Source organism: Scleropages formosus, chromosome 1, assembly GCF_900964775.1.
Source record: "Scleropages formosus chromosome 1, fSclFor1.1, whole genome shotgun sequence".
Lineage (NCBI taxonomy): Eukaryota > Metazoa > Chordata > Actinopteri > Osteoglossiformes > Osteoglossidae > Scleropages > Scleropages formosus.
The window spans coordinates 29,082,337-29,096,271 of record NC_041806.1 but is presented as its reverse complement, the minus strand read 5'-3'; the positions used below and the strand labels follow the sequence as shown (position 1 = coordinate 29,096,271).

At 43.6% G+C, this 13,935-nt stretch overlaps 1 protein-coding gene across 2 annotated transcripts in view; it reads left to right on the top strand.

Moving 5' to 3' along the window:
• si:dkey-87k14.1 (leucine-rich repeat transmembrane protein FLRT2) overlaps positions 1-13,392 on the top strand; it is a 36,335-nt gene extending 22,943 nt beyond the window's left edge. Inside the window, exons 2-3 of one of the 2 annotated variants that reach the window (XM_018735051.2) lie at positions 8,209-8,505; positions 10,941-13,392. In XM_018735051.2, coding sequence (XP_018590567.2) covers positions 11,307-13,298 — 1,992 coding nt within the window. In that variant the 5' untranslated portion in view covers positions 8,209-8,505; positions 10,941-11,306 and the 3' untranslated portion in view covers positions 13,299-13,392. Of the gene's footprint in view, positions 1-7,934; positions 8,506-10,940 lie in introns of those variants that run through there. The other variant, XM_029258371.1, reaches the window with a different exon arrangement.
• Positions 13,393-13,935: the final 543 nt, after the last annotated feature.

Below are 13,935 nucleotides of genomic sequence, written 5' to 3'. Positions count from 1 at the left end.
AGTGGATGTGTTGGAAGTCATGCAGTTTTTCTTTTGTAAATACTGAATTAAATGCTCAGCATTTTTTTTGGGAGAAATACCTTTAGAATTGTGCAATGAATCTTTATACATCTGTTTGTATACCCTATTTTGCACAGAGCATTCATACAATCACTGCAGTGCACAAACTGAAGTGCATAGACAGATTCTCTTTGGCAAATATAAATGCAACATCTGTCCATTGATTCTATTTCCAAACTGTGTATCATAGTGAGGATCACAGTCAAATAACAAAAGATGCTTTCAAAATGCAATCTTGATTTTACTTTTTAAATACATAAATTAACTGATGTGATTTATTGAGTAATTTATTTTATTCAAAAGATTTTTAAAAATGCTAAGAATATCTGGTGAATGCACATAGCTGGCCAAATTCAAAAGGTATTCTGGCTTTCAGAACAGCACAATAAATGTTTTCAGTTCACAGCAAAGTTACATTATTGCTTGCTTTAGGAGAGTCCACATTTGCCTTTATGCAGTGGTAAAAATGAATTCCTTTTTTTTTTTTTCCATTCTCATATAAAATCTGTACTCTGTGTTTAGTTTGAGACTTCAGAGACCTCTGAAACAACAACAGCGTGATATAAATTTCTGCCTTAAAAATACTGGAGTTGTATCAGATGCATGTTTTTTCTTCTATTCAGATTAAGATGCCTTAGAAACCCCTCTGTTTATTAATGTGCTACAATCTAAAATATTGAAAATTGATGGAAAATTAATGGAAACTTAATTCTTCTGTGCTTTGTCATGTATGAATTCATGCTAGGTTACTGAAAATGCCTTTCACATTTATTCAGTCAGCTGATGCTTTTCTCCAAAGCAACTTATAATGTTAATAGACATACAATGATTTGCTCATTTGTACAGCTGAGTAATTTTGCTAGAGGTAATTTGCAAGGTAAGCACCTTGCTCAAGGCTACTACAGCTGAAGGTGAGATTGAAACCTGCAATTGTTGGGTCCAAAGGCAACAGATTTAATCACTACACTACCAGATCTCCCTCCTGTGTCAAAAAGGTGTTGTTTTTAATTAGCTTTTTTTTTGTTCTTAACTACCGGTACTCCCTTGATTCTTCTAATTCCTATGAAATAAATAATGATTTAATAACTTTAAATCAATGGCTTAGTACTTGTTATTTAGTTTATAAGACACACACACTTGTCTATTTCTCTGAAAAAAACTTTTCTGTGTTACATTTTCCAGGTACAGTGGGTGTTGTTTCTGATTTTTCTGTATTAAAGGGAAATCTTTTGGTTAACATAATAAAATAGTCAAAGAGCTCTTCCAGAGTCCATAAAGCAATGGGAAACACTGGATGGGAAAATGCTCACACATCTCCCACTGCAATCCAGTGCTTCAGGCTAGTAATTAATGTATTCCTGTGCACTACTGCCACCTTATTATGATGCATAGAATGTACAGCAACAAACTTTATTGACTGTCCATTGGCCCGAAGTGTGTTTACCAAGGGTGGGCAGTGCTACTCCCTGAAGCATCTCGCGCTCACTCTCTCCCTTAGGCACACTGTGAAGAGTAAGCACGTAGCCATACAAATTAATTACATCTAATAACTGATCCAATTATGTAATTATGCTTCTGTCGACTTAGTAAATTAGTTATGTAGGTCTAAAAGCTGTCCTTAGGTCTAGTGTTGCATGTTTATATTTATGCTTATTTTACACAGCACCGTGGTCCTGCGAGACACGACATTTCGTCCCACTGTATGTCCACACATGTAGTGGAATGACAATAAAGCTTGACTTGACTTAAATGGTTGAATGAAAAATAAGCAAAGGCATTTCCATTGCAGAACGGGTTTTTAAAATAGATTCATTTTTTAACATTTAGTCTATATAATGATTGTTTCTATATTATGTGCTGTGTGCTACAGTTGTAAAATGTATTAAAGTGGAAGAAAGATAACATGCTAAGCAGACTGAACATAAAATATGAATAAATTTACTTGCTTTACAGTGGGGGGCACAGTGGTGCAGCGGGCTTGTCCAGGTCCTGCTCTCTGGCAGGTCTGGGTTTTGAGCCCTGTTTGGGGTGCTTTGCAACGGAGTGACGTCCTCTCCGGGGTGTGTTCCCTTCCCTTCCATCCTTGCACCCCGTGTTGCTGGAATAGGTTCCGGTTCACTGCGAGCCTGCTCGGAACAAGCAATTTCAGACAGTGTGTGCTTTACAGTTTTTTTTTTTTGGATATTATACATGCATAATATTGTGTGGCCATAACAAAAGTATTGAAGTGATTTGTGACATTGATAATCCCAGTATTACAATAAATGCAGCATTACTGTTTTCTACAGTTAAGGAAAACTACATTTTGGCATTCAGTCTTTTCAGTCAAGTTTATAACATCGTGAACTCAGTACCAAGTACTACTGTATTATACGGTGTCCTGGCATGAAGTGCTTTGTTGCATGGCTGACAAAATGAGATCAAACCATAACGTAGCATAGGTTCAGCATAGATTCATAGACTGTAATATTGTCTGTATCTGTCTTCCTGGTCAATGTCTTCCTGGTCAATTTATATTGCAATAAATGTTGTGTTAGTGTCACTTTTATTTTTGATTTTTTTTTTTTTCTCTCCTCAGGGACCTGAGATGAAAATTAGCTGTGGAACTTGTACCACAACACATGTTACATGTGATCTGTATTAACAAAACTGGCAAACTAAGCATACTAAATGCAACTAACAATTTCAAGGGGAGAAAAAACTTCATATTGAATGGATAGATAAGAGGGAATGAATGACACTGCCCAAGTGCTGAAATTCAGTAGCTTTGTTACAATCCGCCACTGCAAATACACACACTTTTGTAAAAGTCTCAGGAAGTGCTCTCAGATGAGGAATTCTGCAACTACAGAGTCACAATAGTAGAATCCAAAGAGAATTTACCAGCCTCCACCCCTCACCGTAGCTGAAGGGATAGATACACATTAGGAGAAAAAAAAGGATGACTTTGAAGTGAGACATGACACACATGTAAACTGAATACAGGGAGAGATGCATGCAAAGTTAATGATGCCTCCAGGGATCAGCATGAATATCTGGGCAAGCAAAAAAAAAAAAAAACGTGATTGGTGCAGATATGAAAAAGCATCTTTTCTCACGTGTTTTCTGGGTAACGTGGCAGCAGCCCCACAGAGACTGCTCCAGCACCATGTGCTGGGACATCTGGCTGGTCTGGTAGCAGGTTCCAACGATGTTAGCCTAGCCTATAGACATTGTCAGACTGAATCCCTGTGCATCACACACTCCTGATATAGTTTTAATGGAGCCAGGATCCACCATAGGGGATATAATGGGGCATTGCTGAACAACAAAGTGTGCTGCAGCCCGATATTTTGTAACCCGATTGCTGCCAAATTAAGTCTTAAAAAGAGCTGTGCTGCTGTAAACTTGCAAAGGATACTGTGTGAGGGACAGCACCTCAGCCTGGATAAAATGTTGTGTCACTTACAATCCCACTTTACTGGTATTGGATGCATGGAGATTAATAAAGGAATCACAAAGTGAATGGAGTAGCCCTATATGTACTTGCGTGTAAATCAGACAGCTCTGTGCATTTCTTTACTTATTACAGAAGAATAAAAGCAGTCACCAAGTCAAAAGCATGGCCACATGGATGATCCCTTTGGTATTGGTACTTCTTAACACAGAAGTTGCTAGCAGAATCCCTTGTCTCAAATGTAGAAGTAAATATCTGCTTTCAAAACTCCTTTTGGTTTACACAAGTTTGTCACTACTCTGTTTGGAGTTTGCCAACTCTGCCCAAGACCACAAAAGCCGGTAAGGTCCTTTCTCGGACTAATTATTCTAGATGATTAATCTTTTTAAAAAAATCCCGACTAGATAGCCCCCTTTTGAACCTCACCCTAAAAGGGTCCTTAGATCTGGTCCAGAGCAGTTGTCAAGTCTTCTGATCTCAGGTCCTGTCCTAGCCTGTTCTGAATACTCTCTTTCCTTAATGCTACAGGCTGATGCCTCAGACGGGGTAGAAAGGGGTGTCTTCTCCACAAGGGTGGCCCAAGAAGGCCTCTCTATTTTATATATCAGATTAAAGCTGTCACCAAGGAAGCGGCATTACAGTGCCACTCAGAAGAAATGTTCAGCTATGGAGTGAGTGGTCATGAAGCTGGGGGATGGGGGATTTGCTGGCCATACCAGAATTTCTTTCTTATTGGTGTGGGATGGAGGGGGTGCGGTGGCGCAGTGGGTTGGACCACAGTCCTGCTCTCCGGTGGGTCTGGGGTTCGAGTCCCGCTTGGGGTGCCTTGCGACGGACTGGCGTCCCGTCCTGGGTGTGTCCCCTCCCCCTCCGGCCTTACGCCCTGTGTTACCGGGTTGGCTCCGGTTCCCCGCAACCCCGTATGGGACAAGCGGTTCTGAAAATGTGTGTGTGTGTGTGGTGTGGGATGAAACCATGTTTGGCAGAGTGGTCCTGGCAAGTTTCTGGTAGTGCAGGTGTGTGGCATGCAAGGTAGAGGGAACACACCAACACCTGCAGTTGGTTGCCTCCCTAACGTATGCCTAGTTACCATAGTTAATGTAAACAAACATCTATTCACCATGGCTTCCAGTTGCTGACGTAGAGTGAGAAGGACAGTGGCAAAGATCACACTCTGAAGTCTGAGTCTCTTCTGCACGTTTACCCTTTAGTTTGCCTATTTTCCAGACCATGTCCTGGTCCTGTGTTCATACATTTTTGCAGAAGAAGCCCTGCTACTGACTTCAACAATTTGAGAGAAATGTAGGAAATGTTGCAGGTACTTACTGCATCTTGAATTCCTACACTGGAATGTTCAGCTCTAATAAATAAAATTTTAATAACTTAGTACAAACTGGCTGAACAATGTTAGCGCAGATAATTAAAAGTACGCAAGTAAAAAATGCAATACAGGGCCACTGTGACCCTGACTAGGACAAGAAATTACCACTAGTAAGCAAGTGACTGAGTGTGGTATATGTTTCATTGAATTTTTCTAATTATTGCATTTTTCATAATTGGGAGAGTTGTTTTATAGAATATCTTATGCACCAAGTCCTTTTTCTCAACTGTGTTTATAGCTCTGTTGATGTTTATCTACTAAACGTAATCCCTTTTAATATGAACACATGCCCTGCTGATTTTCTAGCCAATCTGTTTGAACATAATAAATATGTTCTTTGGAAGGCAGGCCTCATATGGGCCATTATTTAATTAATATCCAGCAGCCAAATTTGGAGAAATTTAATTTTGTGGATTGAGAGAAGTGTGCATTTGAGGAGAACACGAGGGTGGGGGAAGGAGGGATTTTGACAGCTGTACCATTTACCATACAAAATTAAACCCGAAAGACATTGAGAATGTCACACAAAAATAGAACACAGAAGCATATTTAATGTTATCTAAGAAGAAAAAGCTAGCGAAAATTATTTTTAAAATTATGGTAAGGTTACATCCTGGAACGAGTACAATTTATTTCTATGATACGGAGGCAGTGCACCTTGTACAACGCATGGATCATCAGCAGTTAAAAGGACCCCGTTGTCTCCCGTGCATTCTGTGGCTAACGACCTGTGATCGATTGATCCATTGAGTGAGACATAATCAGCGTGTTGCCTGTTACAACACCCCGTTGCCTTCCCCACTATGTCACTAGAGCATCTAAAATAATAGTTTGACAATAGTTTAAACAATAATAGTCGACTGGTAGCCCCATGAGCTCTGTGAAATTAAAACATGGGCTCCCGGATTATAAGACACCCCTCACTACACTGAAAGGAGCCCCAGGACTGGTCACACACAAGTTATTAATATCAAAAGCTCCCTGTGGTCTCAGCATGTTTCATCATTCGGGCTGCTTTCATAAAGCATTGTGATTGGGGTTGTGACAAGGGGTTGTGTGTGTCTTGATTTTCTAGTCAATCCATCTGATTTTAACAACTTAAGTGTCCTTTTAGGATCATTTGTTTGTATTCAGTGCTTTTGCTGTTAAATGTGCATCTGTACCATTGCAATGTGGACAAATATAAACGTATATAATAAATAGTATAGTCTGATCAGCAAGAGTTCACTGGCAAACCTGTCTTCTCCTTCATGTTGGAGAACTTACCCAAGGGCCTGTGTGTGCTCGAAGTCTCTCATCTGCAAGCTATGCAGAACATGGTGCTGAATCAGTATTTGGGTGTGGGCTTGAAACAGTCAGAGGGGATTACCAAAGTTGCCACCGAAGGTACCAAACATACTGCAATGACAGCAGTCCCATGGAATGTGATGGAAAAGGGCAGCATGGGGAAAAGCCAAGGACACTGTCACACCCTACCATCCGGCAGGGCGGCTTCTGTGTCACTGCCTCTAATTTAGTTCTTCATCCTTTCCTTCTCTGATCAAGTACTGGAAAAACTATCCTTACAGTAATGTTTACAGTGAGTCATTGTTACATTTAGAATTCTATATATATAGATTATCTATATATAATATCTATATATTATATAGACATGGTCAGCTGAAAGCAATAAAATATTCCATGAACAGATTAAAAGAAATAAAACATTTTGTATTGTTTTCCAGATTATCCAGATTCTTGTTCTGAGCTGCCTGACTTATTGAGTATCAAACCAAAGTATTGCATGGGTATCAAATATTCTACAGTAAGAGTATTGTTTATTTTGTGTACGCTAAAATAGTAAACTAGTAAAAAAAAGCCTTATTAGAAGCAACATAAAATTAAAGTTCATATTAGCCTCTTTAAAAAAAAAAAAAAAACTACAGAAGAAATATGTAAGAAACATTTAAGTGCACTGAAATGTAAACCTAGTTACCTGTTTGCTGTCATGCCAGCATCTGCTGGGTACTTCTGAAAATGTGTTCTTCTGAAGCAGTAATGGAAGTGCAAACAGTTTTCAAGATGTAAGCGGGCCTTGAAAGTGTAACCGAACCAGGGGTGGTCATGCAGAGAACATCACCTCTCAGCTCTCAAGTGTTCGCACTGTCACATCTGCTGGGAGAACCAAGATAACATACCAGAGCCGGACAGCCACAGTCACGGCTGACAACATCTGGCACAAACATGGGGTAAAACTCATGATTGCAAACCATAAATAGAAGATTTTTAGCAATGCTTTCCAACCACATGAAGATTATTAGCAGAAATGCAGGGCTGCTATGCTCTCAGTGATCACATGGTTCAGGTTACGAGAACGCTACAGGCACTTTGTGCACAAGGAACACAGGTCAGCCTTTGTGTGCACATAGGGAAGCCACTGACTGACTGGGTGCATGCTGTGCATACCAGACTTTCGGAGGCTGCCAAACACAAACCTTGGGATTCGCCACAGATTGTGCTGTCCTGAAACTTGAGGATATGGTGTGACCGACCTTAGGTCCAGATATAAATTAAAACCAGCCTTACGGTCTGATGTGCTGAAGATCACATAAGAGAGAAAAATAAAATATATAGACACACACACAAACGGAAATAAATGAATTTCTCTCTATTTCTACAAAGACTGAGAAAGCCTCGGTAAGCTAAGCTAGTTAATTTCCAGGAAATCCATAGAGCAGTGTTTGTCAACGTGCAATGACCAAAATAACACACAAACAAATAACGAAAACCTTTGAGAACTCTGGAGAAGTAACAGATTAGGTGAAGAGGGAGGAAGAAAATGGCTCTGGGCCATTTACAGCTGTTTCTGTTCTCCAGCAGAGAGGCATTTTTCATTCTAGTGTTCGGTAGGAGGGACAGTGAGAAAGCTAGAGAGGGGAGGAGAGGGGGAGAGAGAGAGAGAGAGAGAGAGAGAGAGAGAGAGCAAGGGTAGACAGGGGGTGCGCTGAGAGAGAGAGAGAGAGAGAGAGAGAGAGAGAGAGAGCAAGGCGTAGGGAGCGCTGAGAGAGAGAGAGAGAGAGCGAGAGAGAGGGTGGGGGGAGCGCTGAGAGAGATTGCTATCAACAGAATTCATTACTGTAAACATTTCCCAGGGGGTTCAAGTGGAGAAGGCGAGTCCCGCATTAGCAGCAAACAATCAGTGCCAAGCCGCGATGGCCGGGCAGCGGAGCTCACACTCGGGGGAAGTGTGCGCACTCGCCGCGGTTTCGAGGGACGCTCGGTGTGGAGGAGAGCCGCGAGTCTCTTGCAGCGCTGCGCAGCCTCATGTAATCCTGTGATTAATCTGTGCCAGGGAGGGAGCAGCGCAACTCGCATCGCCGGGGCTGAGCCGCGAGAGGGGGGCGCCAGCGGAGGAGAGCGCCCTGAGGAGCCTCTGCCGCCCTCGGACGGAGCAAGCATGCAGCCCGGGAGACCGGCGACCGCAGGGCAGCACGGCACCGAGGCGTCCACGTCACCTGGGAGCCGGCCGGACCTGTGGGCTCCGTGGGCACATCACGCGCTCGCGTGAAGGACAGCGGGGAAGAGGGACGCGTCCACTATGTTCCGAGGGTGTGCTGTACAGAGGGTCAAAGGCTCCGCTGACAAGCAGGTAAAGAGGGACTGACACCGGTTCCCGCACTTCTTTTTTTATCTTAATTTTTCTCATGAGTCCACACAGTGAAAAAAGTGACTAGAACTTTGATAATGCAACCAAAACAAAATCGCTGTGATATCGCACATGAACAGTTCAGCATTCAGTCTTTTAAACCCTATTTAATATTCAGAGGAAGCCCTTTTCTCCCGGGCACTGCTGTCTGCTCTCTCTTCACCGGACTAAAAACTCATAATTGGGGTTAAACACAGCAGGCCGTGTGGTGATGAAGCTGCGTCCCCTTAATTATTTGTTTGTCCATTTATTCGTTAAACGCATTTCCATTGCGACAAGGATCAATGAGCCACAAGCCGCTGTGATCATGTGTGGGAAAGGAAAATGGAGCTTGGGAACGGCGCGCGGCTGACGTCCTCGAGCCCGGAGCCGGCTCTTACCGCCCCCCCATCCGCCCCCCGACCCCCCGCCCCACCAGCCACCTTTGTGAGGCAGCATTTAAATGAACGGCTCTCAGCGCGCAGCCTTTGAAGTCCACCTGATCCGCTCCCCGTCATCCTCCTAACAACCGTCTTTAACTTTTAATTGCGCTTCTGCTCCTGAAAGCTGTGCCTGATCCAAGCGTGGGGGCCGCACCTGGGTCTACCTACCCCACGACCCTCCACCCCCCACAGCACGGGGGGCCGTGGTGCTGGAAGACCTACCGGCGTCGTGCGCTGTCTGGTGGGCGCGCGCACTGTGCGAGAATATGAATATGCAGCTACCCCCTCTCCCAGCTCTTTGCCGTGTTATTTCAGTTTTTTAAAAATATTTCTCACAATTATCAGTTGTCATTCTTAGTATGTTTTATATGTGAATAACATATATATATATATATATATATATTTCTTCTTCATCCTGTAATATAACAAGTGAATTTTGCCTGTAACAAATTTCTTTTTGAGCTCAATTTTAATTTCATTCAGTGTAATTTTACCTTTTCAGTTTAGCAGAGTAGTCCACGTTCATTATGGCTAGTCCCAACACTTTTAACATGAATCTGTTATTGTTTTAATTATTCTACGGATATTATGCTTCTAAAACGCACCCACACTGATTTCCCCTTTGTTGACACTGGAATTTCTTGTAAGGTGCATTTATGATTTAAGAAATTGCTTAACGCATTTCTAAGATTAAGAATAAAAATATAATAAGATAAAAGACTGAGCAGTGCACTTACTAATGAATAACAGAAAACACTTTTTAACCTGTCAGCTGGCAATAAAACAGGTATGCTGGATGTCATGCTCACTGTAATCCCATGACCTTGTGCACACTACACATTTTCAGCTAATATAGCCTCTATCGATCATATATTACTTGTAGGCCAACTAAATTATTTTCCAATCACATTTTGGTTGACAGCCTGCGTTTGTCACTCTAAGAGGTTCCCTTTTTGTTTTATTACTTGTTCAATTGCCCTGTCTCTCACACATATCACATAGTGGGTAATATTCCCGGCCATTTTTGGAGCATTGTGTTATTATATACCACAAATGTCTCATAGAGGAAACAGCTTCCCACTGCTTTATTGCCTTGAAAAGGTTGTATTTACCGGTACAGTGGCCTGAAGAGGAGACCACTCAGTCATAACACAATGTTGCATCACGTGATCCATCAGTGTGTCTTCAGTGCCTTCTTTTACAGGAAGCGAAGAGAAGCACTGATCTCATAAACATTTCCCTTTTTAATGCTGAATGATTGCTTTCTACCAAACTTTCTTTTTTTCCTTCCCTTTATGTTGGTGCATCTCATTTCAATTTCTGTCAGCTCCTGGTGTTGGTATCATGACTTAACCACCTGGGAAAATCAGAATGACAGCAATATATCTCATCTTCACAGATGAAAAGCATCAGTGAAATGCAAAGTTGCAGATGAAGTATCAGGATGCAAAGGCTTTTTTTTTGTGGTCACTGTTATTCCACGTACTCTGCTGGAAGAAATATATGCATTATTATATTTTACCGTTACTTTATATCTTTGTAAAGTTTAAAAAAATTATAAAACAACACCGTCCAAATGTGATCTGATTACTCCAGGTTCAGATATACTTGCTGTTCATAGACAGGTTAAATCTAATTTTGCAAAAATTTGTGGGATATATAGCTGTCAGAAAAGCATACATGCAGTGCAAGCGTATGCTCCTTGAAAACTGAACAAAACGTTCATTCTATAAACTGTGAGGGTGGAATGAATGTCCCTTTTATGCCAGATTTCCCCCCCCCCCCCCCCCCAATATGCAAAAGAAGCCATGGCCCTGCTCTCCATGCAGACGGTCAGGAAGTTCAGCACCAAACACTCTATCCACCCTTCAGAGGGGGTGTGTGTGTACCAGCCATTTTCCTGAGAATAGGTGGGCTAGGAAAGTGCTAATCTCTTGTTTATTTTTGTCACGATAGGTCTCTGGATTCAAATGTCAAGCCTCAGAGAGTCTCCCCCAATGTGGGACCACCTGCATGTAACGAGCGAGCGAGTGGGAGGGAGGCAGCCGACAGCACGCCTCTAAATTGGACCCCGCTGGGCTGCGCTCGACGAACTCCACCAGCCGTCTGTTCCCCGAGCGTGGACAAGGCTGGCCACGAGGCCACGCTACTTAACGAGACCCCAGGTGCCTCACAATAGCGTGCCTGTCAGAAAAGTGAGTGCCGACATAAGGTCTCAAAAAGAACTTTCTGGTGGATTTCTGTTTCCTATTTTTTTGCGCTTAATTTCAATTTCCATCGTGGTTGTGTTGGCAGCCTCCAGGCTCCATCCGCCTTGACAGTATGGAGTTACAGGTGGGATTATGGAATAAGGACTGGGCTGCTTTTCTGAAGTCATGGATAACTATTTTGCTAAGCCTTCACCTGCAGTTCTACCAGGTGGCAGGTTGCCCCCAGGAGTGCCGGTGTGACAAGATATTCCTTTACTGCAATGACCGCAGCCTAACATCAGTACCTCTGGGAATACAAGAGGGCTACAAGATCCTTTACCTCCACAATAACCAAATCAACAATGCAGGGTTCCCCCTGGAACTACATCATGTGGCCTCCGTGGAGACTGTCTTCCTATATGGCAACCAGTTGGATGAGTTCCCCCTCAACCTGCCGCGCAACGTACGTGTGCTCCACCTGCAGGAGAACAACATTCAGACTATTTCACGCGCTGCTCTGGCCCAGCTGAGCCGACTTGAGGAGCTGCACCTAGATGACAACTCCATCTCCACCGTGGGGGTGGAGGAAGGTGCCTTTCGTGAGGCTGTCAGTCTGCAGCTGCTCTTCCTGACCAAGAACCACTTGAGCAGTGTGCCCATTGGGCTCCCAGCAGGCCTCCGTGAGCTACGACTGGATGAGAACCGCATTGCCGTGGTTGCAGGGGAGGCTTTCCATAACGTTACTCGCTTAGAGCGACTCCTTTTAGATGGAAACCTGCTGACAGATGAGGGCTTGGCCCCAGGCACCTTTCAGGACTTGGTCAACCTCCGGGAGCTGTCCTTGGCTCGCAACTCCTTGACCACTCCTCCCCCTCTCCTCCCTGGAGACTTTCTGGTCCGACTCTACTTACAGGACAATCAGATGAATGAGATCCCTGTGACGGCCTTCTCCAACCTCCGCCAGCTCGAGAGACTGGATATTTCCAACAACCAGCTGCAGTCGCTGACACAGGGGGTCTTTGATGGCCTGGTCAGCCTCAGACAGCTCACTGTTCGGAACAACTTGTGGGTCTGTGACTGCAGTGTCCGATGGGTCATTGCGTGGCTCAGATCTCTGCCGGCAACGCTCAACGTTCGTGGGTTTATGTGCCATCGGCCTGAGAGGGTGCGTGGCATGGTGATCCGTGAACTCAGCTTGGACGCGATCCAGTGTCCCAGGACCACAGTTCCTGGTCCTACATTGCCACTCAATGATCCATCCCCGTCTGCCACCACTGTCACCACCACCTTGCCTCTTCCTGACCTGCCATCGACCATGCCCACATTCCCCACCCTTACCCCGCCCACCATGGAAAACATCCCTAGGACTGACCTTCCTCTTCCCCCTTACCAAGATCCCCTCCAGATTGCCTTTAACTTTGTCAATGGCACCTTTGTCCAAGTGAGCTGGGCATCTGCCTTCCCAGTTGCAGCCTACAGGATTTCCTGGGTCAAACTGGGCCACAACCTGGCTGGCGGCATCACCCGGGAGCGAACGGTGGGTGGAGAGTGCCAGGAGCTTGACCTGGCCAATTTGGAGCCCAAGTCTACCTATCGGGTGTGTGTCCATGTGCTGGATGCCCTAAATGCCTATCGTCCTGGGGACGATGCCGTTTGCTCTGAGGTCACCACCAAGTCAGCCACGTTTCGCGGTGGAGGAGGTGGGAGCCGGGCAGGGGGGCCAGAGCAAGCCACACAGCAGGATGCTAACTCCCCACTCTTGCTTGCCAGCTTAATAGGTGGTGCAGTCCTCCTTGTCCTGGTTGTGCTGCTGAGTATCTTTTGCTGGCATATGCACAAGGCAGGGAGGTCCTCCTCCACATCCAAGTGGAAATACAACAGGGGGAGGAGAAAAGATGATTATTGTGAGGCAGGGACCAAGAAGGACAACTCGATCCTTGAAATGACTGAGACCAGTTTCCAGATAGTCTCTCTGAATAACGAGCAGCTCCTCAAAGGGGATTTTAGAATACAGCCAATTTACACTCCAAACGGAGGCATTGGTTTCCGAGACTGTCATCTCAGTAACAATAGCACACCATACTGCAAGAGCAATGTACCTAATGTAGACTTCTGCCACACATGATGATTTAAAGTCAATCTTGAACCTTTGTAATAAGAACATAGTTAAATATGAATACATCTGTACAAAAAAATGTATACATTTTCAAGACCTGTCTACAATGTAATTTATACTGTGGACAATAATGTGGAATTCTGCTATCTTTTCTATTCCTTAGTAAAAAAAAAAAAATCCAAATTGTTTTATATTTTGTTGTTGTTTTTTTTTTTTTTTTTTTTTTCCTCACAGTGATGTTACTGGAGTGCTGTACAAATTAATTTGTACAATTAAGGCCCTCTTCTTACAGAAGGTGTTCTGAGCACCATCAAAACTTGAATACTTTGTATCTGCAGAAGCAAAATGTGCCCCTTTTTAGGAAACACAGGCTTGTTCACAGTGCCGCCATTAAGGCAACAGAGTGGTTAAAAGATATAAACAGTACTGATTAGGCCACAGTGGAAACAGAAATTGTGTTATTTTAAAATGGATTCAAGGTGCTCTTAACCATTCGTTCAGGAAATTAATTCTTCTGTAAATCCCTTCACTAGAGATGATCTCAGTTTCAACATGTTTTTAGTCTTTTCGGACTGAACGCATTATGAGAGTGGTCTAGTGATGATGGCCTTTAGTGAAGCCAGTGGTGACTCCGTACTGTATTTGG